The sequence below is a fragment of the Plectropomus leopardus genome, chromosome 2 (genome assembly GCF_008729295.1).
Source record: "Plectropomus leopardus isolate mb chromosome 2, YSFRI_Pleo_2.0, whole genome shotgun sequence".
In the NCBI taxonomy this organism is placed as follows: domain Eukaryota; kingdom Metazoa; phylum Chordata; class Actinopteri; order Perciformes; family Serranidae; genus Plectropomus; species Plectropomus leopardus.
In genome coordinates this window covers 16,117,885-16,138,796 of record NC_056464.1, presented here as the reverse complement: position 1 = coordinate 16,138,796, position 20,912 = coordinate 16,117,885, and the positions used below count along the sequence as shown (strand labels likewise).

The window sequence follows — 20,912 nt, the reverse complement described above, 5'->3', positions numbered from 1 at the left end:
GGCACTGAAAGTGCAAGGGCTGTGAACGTCAAAAGGGGAATTTCTCTACTGAGGATCTTCAAATTAGTCTCATGTGACTTGTCTTACTAACAGCAAACAACATAACCTTGCAGCAACTATGAAATACACAATGGAGCAAAATATCAAACTGCCCTAAGGCGTGTTATTCATAACCCCCCCCCCCCCCTTTTTTTTTTTTTTTGTTCCTATAGTTATTTTTCAACTAGCATTGCCTTGTCACCTGATCAACAACTACATCCTCTGGAGATGCAGAGTCTTTTTTTTTTTTACCACTGAACATGGAGGACAACGGTCATGAAGTTCAGAGAGAACACACACTGTAGGGAGGGCAGGCTGTAGAGGAGGGTCAGCAGGCCAGAGGGGAACAGGAGGTGAGAGGAAATATAATAATGATAAACAGATTTCCGGTCACAGCGCCTATCGCCTAGTCTCTGGGGTACCTTTCCACCTTGTCATGTCCAAAGACCTTGCCTAATTCTCAGCGAAGGGACGGGAGATAGCACTGATGTGTGTGTATGTGTGTTTGCACGTGCATTTCTAATTTATTGGGCCACTGATTTGCTGATGTGTGTGGGGCTGCATGCAGCTCGGAGCGCTAGCCTGGAACATCCGGGCCTTGCTTCATTAGGTGCTCACGCCCTTAAGCAGCTGACATTTCCAAACTTGTTCCCCAGTCTTCTAATTGTCGTGAAAAATTGGACACGGCCACCAACATTGAGAAGCTGCGTGGTAGATCTTGATTTGATGGCATTTCTCTTGTGTCGGAGTGTCATTTACCTCATTGCTTGGATGTGGAATGCAAAAACTCTACAGTAAGTGATGAAGGAAATGAGAGTGGACTATTCATTCTCCTCATTTGCTGCACAAAATCATCACCCGTACCAAATAGGTCTGACTTTACTGGTGCAGATCAAATTTCTGATTTACTATATGACAAAAATCGGAATATAATTAAATAGAAGACAGAAAAACATGGGGATTTTAAAAAGGCTTACAATTTTATCCAAAGTCAATGGTACATTGTATACCACATGTGCGAATGCCAGTTGAAATACAGCTCTAATAATCTAACTAGGAAAATACAGCATAGATTAAATTCAGAGTCCAAGAAGCTGCCATCACCTTAAAACATAACCCTATAATATCTACATACAGGATTATTTGTAATGAACTTTCTGCTTTTGTCACTCACTCAAACACATTCACTCACATGCGTAAATACACACAGCATCAAATCATTTGGCAGTGCATGCAAATCCATTCTCACCCAAATAACAAATGTCACTGCTAAATGTCAACACAAATTTTTTACATTATTGTGAAGGACACACCAGAGATTAGAATGTATTTCAGCATAAAAGTTCAAATTAAATAAATACTGACAACAATTTAAAAAGACAGTATTTGCTTTAGTGCCTGATCAAAAGTTAATATCACACTTCAGTAACAGGTTTTTGCACTTTTAATACTTCAATGACTTTGCCGGCCGCTGCTAGCCTGCAAACCAGAGGCACATTTAGCCCAATAAAATGTAGCCTATTTAAACAGAAACGGTGGTGCGCTGAGCACTTTATTGCATGTGTTGTGTTACATAAGGGCACTGCCTTTTTAATTCAGGAGGGATGACATACATGTCATTGATTGGATAACACCTCTGATGCATCCACCACACATAAGATAAAGTTCATTGCATCCCTTACAAAGAAACCGTAGAAAAATAGTGCCCCCCTCTTCAGATTGAACAGAAAAATTTCCAAGCCCATGTTTAAATTTCTTTGGACAGATGTGCCTTATACCCTTCCCTTTTTTTTCTTCCTAGGATGTCGAGGGCATGACCCACCCTACTCTGCATCTGACTGGCTAACCCTGATATTTTTACCCTTACAAATCTTCTCCGCAAGCTTAAATCTAACCGATCAAACCAACAAAGGTAAAGAGTACCAGCTAAAGCAGGTCATGCCTTTGTCACCCTAGGAATAAAAAAACTGGCCTTTATTGCAAACAGATTTTCAGCCCACCTTACTCACTTCAGGCCAATCAAAACTGTTTATTTAATTTGGGCGAGGTTTGACACAATAACTGACAGCTTGCAGAGGCTTCGCGCTCAAAGCAAAATATGTGATGACGTACTTTCTGGCTCAGAAAAAGTCATTCCGGGGACATGCCAGCGGACATAAAGCCTGCTGAACAAAGAGGACTGCTACTAAGGCATTTTGAAAAATAACCAAGATTGCTGCAGCTGATGTGGAACTTTCTGCTGAAGTACCACTTGTAAATTCAAAAATGGCATCAACCGTTCACAGACATATTAACGCAACACCATCATAGCTCATCTCTGCACGCTGTAGTCCGTTTACGTTTTTTAGCACTACATGATATTTTCATGCTCTGTTTGGTTATAGGTCTACAAAATCGTGTCCAGAGGCATTTTGGTCTACGACCATGATAACACCCCTTAGAAAATAAAAATGAATTGAGAGACTCCAGCCTAATTTGAATTCGTCTGGAGGATAGGCAGCTACAGTATTTCATGTGTAAAACCACTTTTGTGATGTTAACACTGCAAGTGCAAACATCTCCTGGGGTTATGCACATTACAACAAGAACAATTAAAACTGGTACAATGAACAGCTAGGAATCACAAAACGAAGTGTTCGTTCATGATCCTGTGAGAGAAAGAAGTTAACCGTTACTGTAAACATTTGCTCTAGTATATAGAGTGTGTGTGCATTTCAGCATAACCTGTGACTTGATTTTGTACAATTATGGTTAAGACGTCACTTATTCTGTTATTATAAGTATTTTGTTGACAAAATACTGGAAAAATTAGTGACATATCCTTGGTTCTAAACAACACTTTGCAGTTTGTGCTAATTAGCTAATGCATGTAAACACACTACATGGGGAGCATGGTAAATATTATACCTGCTTATTATTAGCATGTTTAGCATCATCACTGTGACAGTGTTAGTATACCAACGTGAGTATTTGGCTCAGTGCACTGCCGGACCTAAGCCCACAGCCTTACATAGCTCCTAGCGTGACTTTGGGCTGTTGGTCTTTTTGCTTGGCAAATTTGGCTTGAACAGTTAAACAAATATGATTTTTGTTTGACAAAATTAAGATTTTAACATTTGGTTCAGGTGGAAAAAGTTGGCGTATCGAAGCAAAATGCGACAAATTGAAATGGAAGCAGACATGGAAAATAAGGGGCACACATGAGACATGGGACTTATGTCATTCAAACTTCCACTGAGGACATTAAAAATAGAGGCAGATAAAAACATCACAGCGATAAGGAGACATTAACCTTCCCGAACAACATGAAACAAACAGAAACGCCCTATTTTTTTCCACATTTTTCACAAAGTTTTCCACCACTTAGATGGGATGCACTCCTTTAATTGTGCCATCTTGTTGCACCCTCTTCTTCTGCAGTGATTAATAGCAACTAACTGTAGAGTAACATTTAATTCACATTTTATTTGGTGTTTCTGCACTCACCTGGCATGGATCTTTCTGGGCTCTGTTCTCTTTTGACTCAGGTTCAGTTTGTGCTGTGGCTGCCTCAGGGATCGGTTTCATCTCTGAGACACTCACCTGGTCCTGTTTCTCTATGGCTTTTTGGTTCTTCTTTCTGTCCTTTGTTGAGTTCTCTTTATCAAGCACGTGATAGTTGTAGATGTTCATGACGAAGAGAAAGAGTCCACCAGTCGTGATCACTGAGCCACACATGAGGAAAAGATACTTGTAGTCACCAAAGATGTCCACCAGCAACCCTGCGTGGACAAGTGAAGACGGGGGCAAAGAAATTATATTACGAACAAAACGAGTGTCAGTTGTACCCATTTTATGCCACACTTTGTCTAAACAAAAACACACTTGTAAATGTTGTACACCATGACAAGCAAAACTCAATATATCACTGAATAGCATCTTCATCCGACCACGTTACAAGTTTGATGCTGAAGAGCGAGACCAAACTCAGATTTGGCTTCTGTGTGTGTGCGCGAGGGAGTGAGGGTGAGCGCAGGCCAATTTGAGAAGAGCCATGTCGGAAATGACAGAGGGCCATTACACCCTGCCTGGCTCTCCCTGCATCTCTGGGAAGGCAATTTGAACAGCCGCTACCAAAACGAATCAGAAGAGAGGCCTATTCTCAGAGCCATAAATATCAAGCCCAAGTCTGCAGAAAAGTGACAAATGCAGTTTAGATCAGATTTAAGCCTCCAGGTTTTCAGAGTCTTACCCGCATCCCGACCCCCCTGACTCCAGATATGGATCGATGGGAGAGTGTTGCTATAGTTCTGTCTCAGCATGTATGACGGTCTGTTCATGTCACTATATTATAATCTACTCTTTACACTGTTTTAGAGCCTTAATAAAGCAATGGAAGAGTATTCAATATCTAAAACATTTTAAGAAGAAATACAATATATGAATCATTTTTAGAAAGAATATATTCTCTAAATGGTGCTTAAAGTCACATGCATCATCAAAAAAATTACAAATTCAGTAAAGGGAAGGCATTTGTTTTCTCTTTTTTTCTCAGCATCAGCATCATCCACTTAAAAAAAACGACATACTATGTAGAAATGGTTCAACCTTTTGTTCAATATATCAGGAGTGTTTCTTAAAACCTGGTTCAGTTTTTATAAACTTTGAATGACTGGCAGGTTCCAGTGAGGCTCATTTAAGCTCACTTGTACAAAAAAAGATAAGTCAATTTTAGACATTGTAAACATCCCCACACTTTCATGCATCTTTTATGTTTGCATAGATGCAGCCCATAGAAGGCAGAGTCAAAAGTGTTTTTCATAGACGATGGTGGAGGATGTCGTAATAATGCACCTTTAACGGCGGAGGACTGCTGGGCCATTAAATATATTGCGACATGTGGATAGAGTATTCTTCTCACTATATTACAGATTCGTTTTGTTCCACATTTTTCAAACGTTTCGTCGTCTCAAGCAGTCATATTCCTATTGAATTATACTACACTGCCTTCGCAATTTCTGGTGGAACCACTCCGTTCCATAAAACACTTGTTTTGTCTCTTTCTGGAAACTTTAGGAAAACATGATACACAAATAATCGACAAAATGAACAGAGTAACAATAAAAGGCTCCATCCACTTCTGTATACATATCCAACGTTGAGCATAAATGAACGCTTACTTAACAGAGGAGTCCAGACCAAGTCATCATTTTGCAAGTCACAAGTCTCAAGTCCTTGCACTCAAGTCCTAAGTCAAGACAGGCCAGTTCCGAGTCAAGTCTCTGGTCCTAAACTTTTGAGTTCTTAAAAAGTCATGATGCACTCTTGACCAAATGTAATGCAATTTTATCTATAATATACAAAATCACGAATGCTTTTTAAGATTTGTATTTATTTGTTAAAATAAATGCGACTGAATTTAATCATTAAAAAAAGAGGTACTGACAGCGCACTTTCATATCATATTGCAATTTAAACAATAACAGAATGAACTTTTTGAGTTTCTGTCCCATCTCATATTTATCTCATCTCATATTGGAAAAAATGTCCACAACTTTCTCTTCCCAATTTGTAAGACATTTTCTGGAAGACTATTCTTCCTTTAAGTGACTCTTTTTGTTTTTTAACATGTTTTATGTTTAAAGGAAATAAAAAGAATTAACAGGAAGGGAAGGGAAATGAATTAATTGTGGCACACTTAAGACATATTTTTAATCTTCGGGCTTTGGTGAAGGTAGGCCTACTAAGTATTTTTCATTCCAAGACTCAAGTCCAAATGAAGTTACGAATCACTGGTAAAATATTCAAATTTGTGACTAGCGTCTGACTTGAGTCCAAATCCTATGACATGACGTAACCACTTTGCTTAACAGCTTGGAAAGAACATTTATTGTGAAGCAATATGCAGTATCTTATCAAAATTACAGCTTTATGATTGGGTGGCCCAATGGGTCTTCATTGTCCTTGGTAGGTCTCCTTAAGTGTGCCAATTACCATCTTTACGACAATGATACTAATGTTTGTGTGCGTGCATGTGCTGTGCCGTGCTACGCTAGGAAGGGTCACTTTGTATTTGGATCTCGATGCTGTCTGCATGATCTGATTGATAGCACTCATCTGGTGCGCGTACGACAATGACCATCACCCTCATTAAGACAGCCCTTGATTGGCTGAGTGGTAATTAAGTCCATCTGGCATAGTCACCTCTTTCTTTTTTAATGTATTCACAGCTTAATTATGGCCCAGGTACAGGACTTCAATGAGAGTTTGAACTGAGCGTCATTAAACACCCAAAGCAAAAGGCTAATTACACCCACTTACCTCACTTCCTCCTAATTGGATTGACCCGGAGGTTTGGGGGAGCAGTAACAAGCAGACTAGTTAGGGGAGACACGACGATTGTGCCCTCTGGAGGAGAATGGTAGACGTGCAGGGAGGCACATATTTACACTACTAAATGAGCGCCTCAGAACGGGGTCGCACCAGACAAACTGGGGGGCTTATACATTTTCACCTCATTAAAACTCAGGTTGGAGGCAAAGGAAACATTCATAAGCTGGCCAATATGTACAGCTGACAAAGTCACGGGCAGCTGCAGTACGTCCTCAGTGGATTTATATAGGACATAAACAGGCCTAGCATATTGGTCGGTGCACAAGCAGAGCTTTGGCCATTTTAATAGTTTGTGTATTTATGTGTTTGACGGTTTTAAAAACACATCAGTTACATTACCAGCATCACACTTGAGAAAATTACTCTACACACATGTAACATGACATAATGACACCGCAGGTGTGGTACCTCTGCTTTTTGTGCAGTTTGTTACACAATGCCAATACAGTGCAGTGAATATTTTTATTTTTTTAGAAGACCACAACAATGGTCAACAATGTACCTCAGCAGAAAGAATTGATACATTTACATGCTAGAGGCAGTGATTTCCTACCTGCCACTTTGGCAGCTGTTACAGACTCTGATGAACTCAGTTCAAAGTGGTCTTGTCCTACTAATGACAAATTGTCACTATAAACAATTTTCTCTGATGGCTCCTTTTTCTGTCATTAAGTTCCATTGTTTCATTTTTACTGAAACAAGAAAATACTTTATAGCGTGTTTCTCAAAAGTGCACTAATCTAGAAAACGGCAAGAAAGCAGAGAGGGTAAACAACATCCCTCTGATTACACAGTTATTTAGACCATGAAGGTAGCTGTCCAACAATCTAAAGCCCCATCACAAACAGAAGAAGGCTGGGGATAAGTCGTCAGATAAAAAAAAAAAAAGGGGGCTTTTCTTGTTTTTCCATCGGCTGGTTAGCGAAAGACTTCAGCTCGTAGGCTGATGCTGAGCACTTTAAATAAGTAAGTCTGACCCATTATACCCACTAACAACATGCATTATAGGAAGTCACTTAATTTATAACGTAATATTTCCAATTCATGTGGCCCATTAAATACTAAAGATTTAATGATGTCTGTGACAGCCAGTGATTTCATCAAAGTAAGGTGACCTCTGGTGCACATACCTTTCAAGTCCTTCGGTTCACTGTCAAAAACATAAAACATTCTTAACATAGTTGTATTTTTTAAGTTTTCAGGCCAAATTCAGCTGAAGACTTAGCTGAATTAGCTTAGCAGTAAATAACAATGACCAACTGATATTATTTTCCACATCCCAAAACAGCTCTACTCACTCAGTGATAATCCAGGTCTGTCTTACCGTAAAGACACCCTCGCAGGCAACTATACTCTACTGCAACACAATGCTACCTGTGAGTAACACTGAGATAAACTCACGAAGGGAAATAGAAAAAAATCCTCTTTGCTGTTATTCAGTGTGCTGCATTGTTTACAAGGGACTGTATGCCAACCAGGATATTTATTCCTGCTGTAGCAATGAAGTTCAAGTGTGTGTTTGTATATGTGTGTACATTATTCACTTCCTCTTGGCCCTTACGTTGCAGAGAGGATAAGTGTAAGGCAATCTAAAGTGAGCTGAAAGTAAATACATGCGCCTGGCTGATCAAATTCAGAAATCTTGACAAACACGGAAAAGTGTTTTTCTGAGAGGTTTTGTTTTATCAGGGACTCAGGGACTATCAGATGACTATCAGAATGATTCTGTCGTGTGTGTGAATGGGATAGTCAGTAGTCAGTGTGCACACTTACCTGCGACAGGTGGTCCCAGTAGCATGGGGAAGCACTCGATGATGGTGACCAGTCCAACAGCACTGGGGAAGCGTTCACTTCCCATCAGGTCCATCAGACATTCAAATATCAGGGCGAAAACCATACCAAAACTCACGCCAAAAAACACCGCATAGGTCACCAGGAAGGCGTAGCTCTCGATCAGCGGGCACAGTAAGTGGCACGTGCCGTTGAAAACTATGGCAAAGCTGAAGAAGTACTGGATCCTGGGCCTGATCCACTTGCTGTTGGCGATCAGGCCGGTGCCAGGTCGCACAAACATGTCCACAAAGCCCATAATAGAGAGCAGATAGGCTGCATTGTATTCCTCTATGCCTTTGGTAACAGCATAGGCTGGCAGAAACACAATGGGCGCATAGGCACCGAAGATGAACAGCACGTTCCCAATGAGGTAAATGACGAAGCCTCTATCCCTGAAGAAGGTCAAATCCAAGAACTTCTTTGCATTGTTCATACAGCTTTCTTTTAGCTTGGTTTTGTGCATAATTGGCTGTTCCTCCACTTTCTTCTGAGGTGCACATGAGGATGGCTCACGAGATGGAATGACAGGCCTCATCAGGGCCCCAGCAACACAACAATTAAGTATCAGACCCCCAAGGATAAGGAGACTTCCTCTCCAGCCAAACTTGAGCAGTAAATATTGGCTGACAGGCGCCAGAATACATAGAAACACTGGACTCCCAGCCATGGCTAGTCCGTTAGCTAAAGGACGTCTGGCCAGGAAATACTTGCTGATGATGGTGAGAGATGCATTGAGGTTTAAGGAGAGTCCACAACCTGTGTGAAGACAGATTTGTTTTTTAAAAAAAAGTCACATTTCAAAAACCCTCAGTAAGAAAGCCTTCTTGAATCTAAACTCCAAAGGGTACTCGCTAAATTAAATCAAGGCTGATTCTGCTTGGTGCTCATTAAGGTTTCATCTCATTTCACTTCTGCTGGCTAAAATCTCATTACAGAATGCTGGAATTATTTCAGAAATAATTTCTCCATTTAAGTAGAAATAAATTAGAGGGCCAAGGTAATATGTTCACTCGCTTGCCTTTTCACCCAAAAAAAAATCAATTTAATAGCACCTTATTTTCCATGAAGATGAACAGCTACAGGTAGGTGGTTAGGGTGCTATATGCTCCCTTTCCAATGTCAATTTAATCGTCTTCTCTGCTTCCATGATGAAGCTCAAGGAAAAAGTTTTGTGTGTGTAAGTGTATGTGTGTGTGTGCGTGTGTGAGAATATCTCAAAGTAGAAAGTGGGTCTGATAAGTAGATTTATAAAAATGGAGATTTATAGAAAACAAGTGCATTAAGTCGTAATCCACCCTCCTCAAGACAGCTGCCCTTACCAGCCAGTAGGACTCACTAGTGCAGCGATAAGGACATAATCCTTCACCAGCTTCCTACTACCAAATACTATCCAAGTCTAACATACGGCCACCTGGGATTTGAACCCCTGCGTTCTACAGTAACAAACAAAACTCTCACATGAACCATATGCAAGGGCTTTACAAAGCGATGCCCTATCCCTGCACACTGTCATCTGCACTGCACAAGTTTTCACTATTTCAATGGCTACTGTCACTATTCCAACTTTTTTGCTCTAAATAGCCTATACATTAACCAATTCATCACTTCGGTGTCCTTTCCTGTCACACATCATCAAAAATGTGAACCTTTTAAATCTTGAACATCCAGTACACTGACCTCAATGCCACATATGAATCCACAACTGCTTTTCTACAACCTTGTGCAATGGCAAAAAAGCTGACCTGCATTGTTCATGTTTATTTCAAAATGACAGCATCTAATAAAAGGTGCAGGAGAACAACAAAGACAGAAAATCAGTCAAATGTGAAATCTCTGCGAGCAGCTGTATAAGGATACAAGGATAAGTACTTACTTAAAGCCATGCACTAAATCTGTTTTTCAACTAAATCTTTTTGCCTGTGTGCGTGTATTTGTGTATGCACGTGTGTAACCATATGTCTGCATGTTAGGTGCGCAAGGGCACGGGGGAGCGGAGCAGGGCACACATATAGCCCCGGGCACCACACATGGCCCAGCCACTTGCTGGGCATATTAATCCTTCACAGCAGTCCTTGGCAAGGTAAATTAGCCTCGCAGGGTGGCAGGGAGCTCCCATGTGAGGACCATGATCAGAGCCAACGAGAGAGTACAGGGGGCCACAGAAGACCATGCTCTCTGGGATCAGGGACGGTTCTGTCTTAATTACCGTCCTGGCCCTGGTCCCGTTGGTGCTCTAACAGCACCCCAGGAGCCGTGGCAGACGCCTTGGGCCCCGACAATCAGTGCTGCAGCCCAATCAAGGGAAGCAGATCCGGCAACCAAGAGATTTTCAAAGGATATGAAAAGATGCAGACTCTCTCTACCTCAGAGGGTCTTAACCAGGGCTGACAAGAATGGTTAGTAAATAGATAAATGCTTCTGGCATCTGTATCATGAAAGTAGTTGGCTTATTCACTTGCAAACACATCGGTACTTTGTTGTAGTATCAGGCTGTGATCAGATTATTGTCCATAAAGGCCAGTATGTAAGTCGTAAAATCTATCAACCTGGCTAAAGCTTTTTGGACAAAGCTGTAATCAGAAAAAGGCTGTGTATTGGTACGCCGTACCTCTAAGGTATCGATCGAAGTAACCCGGTACTAAGTAGTTTTGAAACGTCTTCAGTCAAATGATACCTGCATTTGATCCTTTTTACACGCGGATTCTAATTCATCCCGACTCCTTGCTGAATCAGCAAACTTTCCTTGCTGAATCAGCATACTTTCGGTTACTGCTATCTCTGAAGCCGCTCAACATACTGTCAGTTCAATGTTTGCCTGATTAGCATGAGCTAACACAACAGCAGTGGCTAATATTCAACACCAAGCCGTTAAACGGTCCCAACAACCTCACACTGACACCAAAACAGCTCAACTCTGACCTTATACCCGTTAATAACAGCTATATGTCCCTGTGTGTGTGATTCTCACAACCGTTCCCGGCACGGTGCTCACACTCAAGCAGCAGCAGCAGCTGCAACCCATACATTTGGTGCAGTGAGGCCGAGTGCTTTGTATTACTTGAGTGGGGAGTTCAGTGTGCCTAGATGTTATCAAAATGTTTGACAGTATGAGTATACTACATGAAAGTCATTACACATTATGGGTAACAAATAACGTGGTCTACTGGTATCACTTTAGAGGTACTAAATAATTTTTTAATTGATACCCTACCCTACACCATATATGATAAAAAAAGATCTAAGCACTGTACCTCCAATGACACCAATGAAGAGGTAGAGGTAAACGATGGAGTTCCCAAAAGAAGAAATTGCCATAGAGACCCCACACATTAGTCCACCCAGTATGACTATTGGCCGGCTTCCAAAGCGATTGACCAACACACTGCTCACAGGTCCTGCAAGACAAAGAGAAAGACAGAGTTCAGAATTATCACATGGTGTATCTCATAATAAACAGTTACTTACTAATGAACTTACCTATTGTCAGTGATCAAGGGTTCAGACAGCAGCACCAGTTCTGACTCTAGGTCTAAACCAAGGGCAACGGGACATCGCATCGGATGATGGAACACCTCCGCACTTTGTGTCCACAGCCACACAACTTGGCGACTCATTATACTCTCTCCATATGATGTAAAATGCTACACTCAGTAATCAATCAGCAATTAAACAGCCTTTTATATGCTGTCAGTCTTCCCTTCATTCATAACCTTGCCTGGAAGAGTGACATTGCACCACCAGCCCTTCCACATAATGAAAACTTATTTCTTCTCCTTGTTTGAAAGACCAAAAGCTTCACAATTTATTTTACTCAGTTCATATAGAAAATGGAATGAGCATCAATCAAATTAATATGTGGGTTGCCATGATTATTGAAAACCTAAACATGCAGCAGCTTTTCAAGTAAATGTTGGGAAGTGCTTCTGTATGGATGGTGATAATTGAAAACAGTCCAGTGAACCGTAAGAGGATTACCCGTTTGGCAAACACCTACTGTCTTCAAGAGCATGTTTACCATGGCTGATGATTAATTTCTCAGTGCATGAGGAAACAGATTTATACTAAGACGGACAATGTGCTGTCTTTAACTGAATCTGTGTGGACAAAAGCATATTCTGAATTCCACCAAAAGTGGATATATCCGAGATTATTATGACCAGCCATTACGGATTAGCATGACTACATTTTTTATCTCATTTATGAATTTCTAAATGTAGATCACACTGCTGATAAAAGTATAGTTCTTTTCCAGCACAATACCTAAGCTGTCATACTTAAATAAATCCATGCATTAAGGATTTAGCAGCAAGCCCGCAGGCAGCAGTTTGTCAAACAAAAGCAGGACGACTCCAAACTAACAAACATTTTACACCACATTAAACACTTTTGATCACGAACAACATTATATAACATTGTGAAAGCATTTCTTACGATTGTTTTTTTTTCCTCAGGTCTTTGTAGGACTGTGGCATTTGCTATTGCTCAAGAGGAAGAAAACCTACAACTACCAGACTGCACTGCTGCAATGGACCAAAAAATGCTCCCACTGGTAGGTGACGTAATGTAAACTTGATTGTTTGACATAATGGTGGATGGCTGGTAACAAAAGATCTGACATTACAACTTAACAGAGACCTGATACATGTTTCTGAAGACGTATGATGCGGTAAATATGCAACTCAGTAACAGAATCTTGACAGGCTAGTTGTCAAAGTCACAGGAAGGGTTTGTCTCCTTTTCTAATGTTTGCCAGCAAAAGTTGCAGAGGTAGGCAGTAGGCAGTCATCCCTAGGGTCCAGCTCCATGAGAACAGTTCTTACCAGTACATTCAGTCTTATTGGCTAAAAAAGCATTGTTGGATTATGAATTTGTATCTCATTAAAACTCTCAGATCGCATTGTATCAACACTTAACTAGTCTGAAGTACAGTGTTGTACTCAGCCCTCCTGGTAAACAGCCAATCTTGTAACTACAACTACTCGCTTAGTAGACCGCACCGCACTGGCAAAAAAGTAAAACACTTCCTCATTTTCTGGCAAGTCTAGGTGAAAACCCAATTTTGGACTGTAGTGTTATATCCTGCCTAAGGCAAAAACCAATCAAACTATATTGTTCAGTGATTCATCTCCACTCTAAAGTCCACTAATCAATAAATTAACTGATTGTTTCAGCTTTAGAGTATTAAAAGATCTGAGAGGAGGATAAAGTGGCACCTTGGCAACTATTTTTTTCTGCCTTTTACTTCTGACTGACAAGCTGCCAACTTGCTGGGAGATCTCCAAGTAAAGTACTCACTGATGTCCATTCACAATATCACAAGCAAGATCTGAAATTTCACCAGAAAATGTTCCTGTGTGCTCTTTTGCTATTAACATATATATTAAAGCTTATATTCATAGGCATGTGTGCAAATTAATTTTAACTGAGTCATGACGATCAATTTTCTTTTCATTTTTTATCTCTCTGGCTTCAGGCTGAGCTTTAAAAAATGGTCCTCAGCCATACCCGCTGTACTACTTTAACTACAGTACATGAAATAAAAATATCTTTCCTGCTGTTTATACAGTTAACCAGGTGCCTGCAGGGGTCAAAGATGGATCATCTCTCTCACTGTAGCTGTGTCACAATAGGGCATCTCCCACACTACCACCATTTCTACTTCCATTATAACTTCATCATTCGGACTCCTTGAGTCAGAGGTTCTCTGAAAAGGCTGTCATGTCTCTCCCATGGGGCCCTAGTGTCAGACCCAAGTGTGCTGAACCTTCCTCTGATATATTCCCCCTGTCTCTCTCCTCCACTGGGTGACATTGCTGAAGCCTTGCCAAGGACAATATGATAAAGCCCTGTGCCTGAGCCACAGTGGAGGGGAATATTTCACCAGTTAGGCCTCTCTTGAGTTGAGCGCAGGTGAGTCACACACCCTAATGTCCTGCAACCTTGAAAGCTCCCACTGATACGTTCACATAAAGCCCCTATAACACTTTTATCCATAACTTGTGTCATCTAATGAGTTTTCCAAAGTCCACTGTGGAAAAGAAATTTTAGATTTCTCTAACTGTGTCGCCTGTAAAAGCAGTGATGTGCATGTGCATCCTTTGTGACATGGATCCAGGTTTATTTTTGTTTGTTTGTTTTTGGTTACAGATCTCACAAACCTTTTATTTTGCTAAATTTGCAGTTGAAAATTTTGTTGCATGTTGTGCTTTTACTGTGGTGCTTGTTTTGGTAGACATTTTAAGTTCTACTGCCTCCTTCATGGTCAAAGGAAATTCTGTCATTAACCTACTAATGCTACTTCATGATTAAAACAAAAGCCCCTTTTACACAGAGATTGCACTATGGGGCCGCTACGACGTCTCTTCTATATGCAACCTTTGCATTTTTACACAGAACCAAACAACAGCAGCATCATTCCTCTCCAGTATCAGATTTTAGATAGCGTGGCAAACAGGCGTACAGTAGTTACTTCTGAGATGACTACATCCACCAAGAAGCCTGCGACGAAAAGTGATAATGTGTGAATAACACACCCATGGGTACATGCATAAAGTTTCGACTGTCCTTAACAGATGTCACTGATAGCTAGACCGGTAGGGATTTATGTAAATGTGATGCAAATGAGCAGCCGCTGTTACCTGGCTCCCTAGGTAGGTGATACTCTTTCAGAAACTTTGAGGCTGGATTTCTCACAAAACTAGTTTGAGGAGTGCCGACATTCAAATGGCCACATATTCTTCAAATATTTTCAGATTTCCATGTTTAAGACATCGTTGGATAGCTTAGAAACTACACTTTCAGAATCTGTAAATAACTCAAAATGCCCCACGTGCGACTTGTTCCTGGTTTTTCTATGGCTGGACACCAATGCTTTAAAGTAAACTGTGTCACTGTGACACTGTCTAAATTTAAGTCAGATGAGTAACACATGCATCATTACTCTTAATCAGCAGCCTAACGGTCGTTGCAGTAACTCATGTGATGTCAATTTCTCGGTTATCTATGGGGTCCAAAAAACCATATACGTAGCACAACAGTGGGGTGCTTTGTGGAGAGGCATGTCTGCAGTCAGCTGGCCATTAGCTTTAATCTTTGTGATGTGTTAAAGTACAACTTTCAAGAGAAGATGTGAGGTGACTGAAGCCGTGTTTGATCAGTACACCATTATCAGGGCTAGTTCTTGAAGGTTTACTTGGTGTGGGGAGCCCTAAGGGAACATAACACAATATAATACAAAAAGACCAAGAGAAAAGAAATAGCTTGGCCTGCAGGCAATTATTTGCAGGCTAATGCAAAGGCATTCTCTAGTTATATAAAGGGTATTGATTTAGAGGTGTTGACCACCAAACGTTTAATAGCTTGAAGGTATAACACACTCACACTACACTCAAATCTAGAGTTACAGTTCTGCTACCCTAGATTTGAAATGACAGCATTCACAGTATCCACGTGGTTTATAGCATAAACTGTATCTGCTGATATTAGCGGATCACAGGTGCATACATAAGCATATATGAGGCCTGAAGAAAAACAAGAAATATACAGCACAGCAATGCCAAAGATATGTTTGAGGTAACTTAAAAACAGTGTTACCACTTCATTGTTTGCCTACTAGAGGTAAGTGTTTTAAGCTGAAAAATGTCCCATTCAATACATATCTTGATCACATTTTTTTATGAATATAAGTTGCACATTATATGGTTTCCAAATTCCCATTATTTTTGGTGACTTTTTCTCCTCTTTGCTTCCCAACTTTTTTTTGTCCCTCTAGGGAAATTGCTTGAATAACAAGGAAAAAGCACATAAAAGCCATAAAACATAACAGACAAGAAAGAACATAACACCCTAGGTATCATCTATAAAATGTTGTCAACAGCAACAACCATCATCCTTTTCATAATCAACAATATCAATATGTCAATATCATTGTCATCATCACCATCAATCATCACATAAACATACCAAAAATTTAAAAAAAAAAAAAAAAAATCTGAAAGTCATAACATTTCTATGAATTGCACATACTCAGCGAAGGAAACAATTCTCCTGATACATGTGCTATATCAACCTTTAACCTAAAAACAACATTTTTTCCATTATGTAAAGCACATTTTGAACTATGATCCTCACAGAAGGGGGCCCCTTTCACTATGAAGCAAACAGTGAACTGCTGTGTCAGGGAACGCAACAGATTTCAGATGTATCAACAGTTAAATCATTCCACAAGCAGAAAATCATTGATTACCAGAATCATCAGGACAACCTAGACGATTATAAAGCAGCAGCCAAAAATGTAAGAAGACAAATTAGGACTATATTACAGTGCACTAATTTGAAACAGTTCAATCACTGATCAATACAAATGCTGTAGCATGAAAGACAACGTGACTCTGACCCAGAGATGCCATAACATCCTCCACACCACCCTATCCCATCTGGACAAAATAAGATAGCCTTTTATTGACAACAGTTCATTGTTTAAACACCATAGTTCCCTCGAGGCTCTTCACAAAGCACAAGGACTTGAGATTAAACAACTCCCTGAGCATGTGACTCTTCGACTTCCCAGTGGGCAGACCCAGGTGCTCAGAGTGGGTGGACACACCTCTTCCACCCGCATCCTGAACACCGGAGGCACCCCCCCCCAGAGCTGTGTTTTAAGCCTCCTGCTGTACTCACTGTACATAAAAGACTGTTTAGCCACTTCAGACTCCAACACTGTTATTAAGTTTGCCAACAACACAGATGTGGTGAGCCTGATGACAGATAACAATGAAAAGGTCTGCCTGAAAGACGAAGAGTACCTGACCCAGTGGTGTCAGGACAACAACCTACTCCTGAAGTGGACTTTGGAAAGAGGCTGGGAAGGACTCTGTCCCCCTTAATCCCTTAATAAACCGTTGCCACCAGCACGTCTGTTCAGTTCAGCATACATTTTTTGGCCCTGCCAGCACTAAGAGGCTCGTGGAGTTCCTACCCTCGGGTCAGAGGGATGCTAAATAAGCACGCTGGCTGAGTCCCAAGGAGTTGGTGCTAATATGGTCACAGAGAATGCTACAGATAAAACAGATAATTTTACCATATGGATGAAAAAATACTGATCAACTCACCGCCTGCATACATGGCAGCTAGCATGATAGAGGAGATCCATGCTATTTGACTGTAGCTGGCCCCTAAATCCTCTTGGATGTCTCTGAAGAAAATGGAGAGGGCTTTGGATGTGGAGTATGCAAATCCTATGGAAATGTGGGCCCCAACCACCACCACCCAGCCCCAACCACCATCCAGGGGTTTGTAGCCCAACTCATCTGCTGGAGCTGAGGACATGTTTCTGTTCAGAGAGTAGAAAAACAAACACTGTATTATTATTTACCTACAACAAAACATATGTTGTGACTTGAAAAGCTGAGATGACCTATTAGTGCATATTAAAGCTGAACTTGATCATTTTTATCAAGATAAATACATGAAAAACGTATTCAGTATTTGTTGAAACTGTTATATTCGCACAACACTGAAGGAGACAGATAATCTGTGAAAACAACTCATGCTCTCCTGCCTACTCTATTGTCTTGTAGCACTTCCAATGACCTTAACACATTGTGAACAAAACTAGGCAGCACTGTTCAAATATGAATCACGATTCTGTTGCTGTATTGCCCATTTCTCACCTCAAATGTTTTCAGAAACATATTTTAGTGTAATGTTTAACTGTAAAATGAGAAAGTTGGTCTGGCTAGTGAGCAATGCTTGATACTTTGGTCAACCATTTCCAACATGGTGGCCAGGTCAAAACCGTTCTCATTTTAGAGCTAAACAGTACACTAAAATATGTTTCTGAAAACGTTTAAGGTGAAGAAAAGGGCAAAGCAGTGACAGGATCTTGACTCATATTTGGCCAGTGCTGCCTAGTTTGACCGCAGTTCATGAAGTGATTGACATGAGTGACAGCTGCGTTTGAGACTCTGCTGCTCTGATTGGGTGTTTTCTGTGCACCATGGTAGACTTAAGCTAATGCCATTAGAAGCAGTGGGAAAAGAAGGAGGGACATGATGTTTTCACAGATGATCTGTCTCATGTGTCAGTGACAGTTCCAGCAAAAAAAAAAAAAAAGCCTAATTATGTCCCACAGACAGTCATATTTAAACCTTTAGAACCTGGATGGACATCTGTTCTGTTCTGCTGCATTCAGACACCGTTCACTATACTAGGCTATCTGAAAAAGTGATCTTTGAGGGTTTGGGGGTTTTTTAACATAGTGTGTAAACATGGGTAGGCTTTAACTGATATTTAAACCTCTGAAACCTGAGAAAATTTGTTTGATTTTTTTTGAAAACATGAGAAAAATGCAACGAGCAACTTGGCAAGAAATGTCCTAAAGAAAAAAATTTAAAAATGTAAACAGTGACGAGAAAATGACTTAAAAGTTTGCTGTGTATAATATTAGATATTATTCAAAAAGGAAAATTATCCAGAATACTATATTTGTAGTTATTTTTGGTGCTTATTTTCAGGTTAATTCTCCTGTAACGTTTATCTGATTTGTTAATTTCGGGGGAAGGTCTGAGGACAGAAGGATGTCTTATGTTGTTAAGCCATATCAGGCAAATTGGGGTTTTTTTTGTAATACTGGCCTTCATTTATGAAAATGAGTTGATATTAGCAGCCACATTTCAAAATAAGGGATTGAACATAGCACTTCCGATGTAAATAGGTATTTGTGTGGACTAATACTAGGCTATCTGAAAAAGTGATGCTTTGAGGGTTTGGGTGTTTTTTTTTTAACATAGTGTGTAAACACATGGGTAGACTTTAACTGAAAGTACATGATGGAGATGAGAAACACAAAATGCTGTTGTCCCATCATTAAATCAAGCTCTTCGGTTTCTCCAAGCTTCTAAATTTGAATAAACTAATACATACGGTAACAACGCACTCCCTGCGCCTTTAAATTATATACTTCAGTATTGTTTAGCCTCGACAGCGACAGCTAGCATGCGACAATGTGTGTGTAGTTTAGGAGAAAAGTGTAACATGTGTCCCATAAAAGCGGTAAAAAAAAAAAAAACAGCTTCGGTTTTAGTTTCGGTTGTATTTGTTGAGCAGCGTGCCGGGGCAGATAACGTTAGCATCCCGTCATAAATTTAATTTCATTCACGCGTTCATTTGAAACAAATAACGCCACGGGATTCTGCTCAACGTTTCCTCGTTTTCCTCTTTCTGCCTCACCCGGTCACAACTTCAGCTGTTAGATGCGTTCAAGTCAAACACAACTAAAACCGTTTTCAATGAGGGGAAAAGCTCGTGGCTGTTTTAACTCTAACAACACAAACGGGAAGAGAAACTCCACACGTGGGCAAAGCCCGGAATCAATGATGCGACGTCGCTGCTGTCTGAAACCTGTAACTTTCAAAGCACTGAAGACAGGCGAGCTAGCAAACATTGTATGAAGTCTGAGTACACTACCTTTCATTGAGCGCCTCTTCAGCCCGCTTGTTTCTACAGTTACTAACTGAAGTTTCAGCCTGCTGCTGTATTTGACGTCTGGTCACGTGATACGCACGCGCACGGCCTAGGGGTGTCTGCAGTTTTGACTAGTTTCACGAGATCATTAAAGCAAGAGCTGCTCTCAGTATGACAACATCCCATGAAACTACCAGTCAGTTTACTGTGGGTTAACTGTACTTTGACAGAGTACTACCTGTCATAAAAGTACTTTTTTTCCCATCTAATTGCCCATTCACATTTGCCCATTCAGAAGTTACATACTCAAAACAGTTCACACAGACCTCAACTTTAAGTCTCCGGCCAAATTGACACAATCTGTTTGCAAAATGTTGTCACATTCCCAAAACACATGTACACGCAACAAAAGCAAATACGTTCATCAAACAACACAACTTGTGTTCAAATAAATACATTCTGTCATTCATTACATAATCGACCGCAAAATACAGCTATCAATATGAGCCGGTTCAACACTTGTTTGGGCTTTGTGTCTGTGCCATTTGTTTATTCTTGAAGTGTATTCTCTTCTCCAAAGATTATTTACTAGAGATAATAAACCCTGCGCTTTACGCTCTTTTTGAGATGCCCTGTTGAAATACTGTAAAAAAAAAAAAAATCCTTTTCTGCATTTCATTCATATTCATTTGTATGCGTCTTTGACCTCTTTGATCTGTGCTTGCAGCTAGCAACACAGCAGTGGTATCTCTTATTGATGGTCATGGACTGATTGCTGATTTTAAAGAAGTTTGACACGGATGCCTGAGAGATTTACAATTATACAAGTGATTTCTATCAGCTTTCAACAAATGTTTTCATCGGGTCTTTCTATGAGATCTGATAGATAGATGGATAGTTCTAACATGTGAAACAAACAGAAAACAAAAAATGCCAATAACAAAAACTGATAACCTGTACCCAGTAGCAAAAATAAACAGCATCTTACATGTTCAAAAAGGAGTAGGAGGAAGTATTAACCTATTTCCTATCCCGTCTCAGCCAATCAGTGAACGAATTTCTTCATCTCCAACATACACTCACATATTTACACACAGACTCACATACAAACACACATATCCATATACTTACATGTATGCATACACATATATGTGTACATGTGCATGTATACATCCCACCAATCTACCCGTACAGCCTACACATAC

At 40.3% G+C, this 20,912-nt stretch overlaps 1 protein-coding gene across 1 annotated transcript; it reads right to left on the bottom strand.

The window, feature by feature from the left end:
• Positions 1-1,769: 1,769 nt before the first annotated feature.
• On the bottom strand, positions 1,770-19,780 carry LOC121949727 (monocarboxylate transporter 2-like). Its single transcript, XM_042495467.1, has 5 exons — positions 19,711-19,780; positions 17,355-17,575; positions 11,496-11,639; positions 8,185-9,000; positions 1,770-3,800 (listed from the first exon to the last, which is right to left on the bottom strand). Exons 2-5 carry the CDS (start codon positions 17,569-17,571, stop codon positions 3,496-3,498), a joined length of 1,482 nt encoding a protein of 493 aa, XP_042351401.1. The 5' UTR covers positions 17,572-17,575; positions 19,711-19,780; the 3' UTR covers positions 1,770-3,495.
• Positions 19,781-20,912: the final 1,132 nt, after the last annotated feature.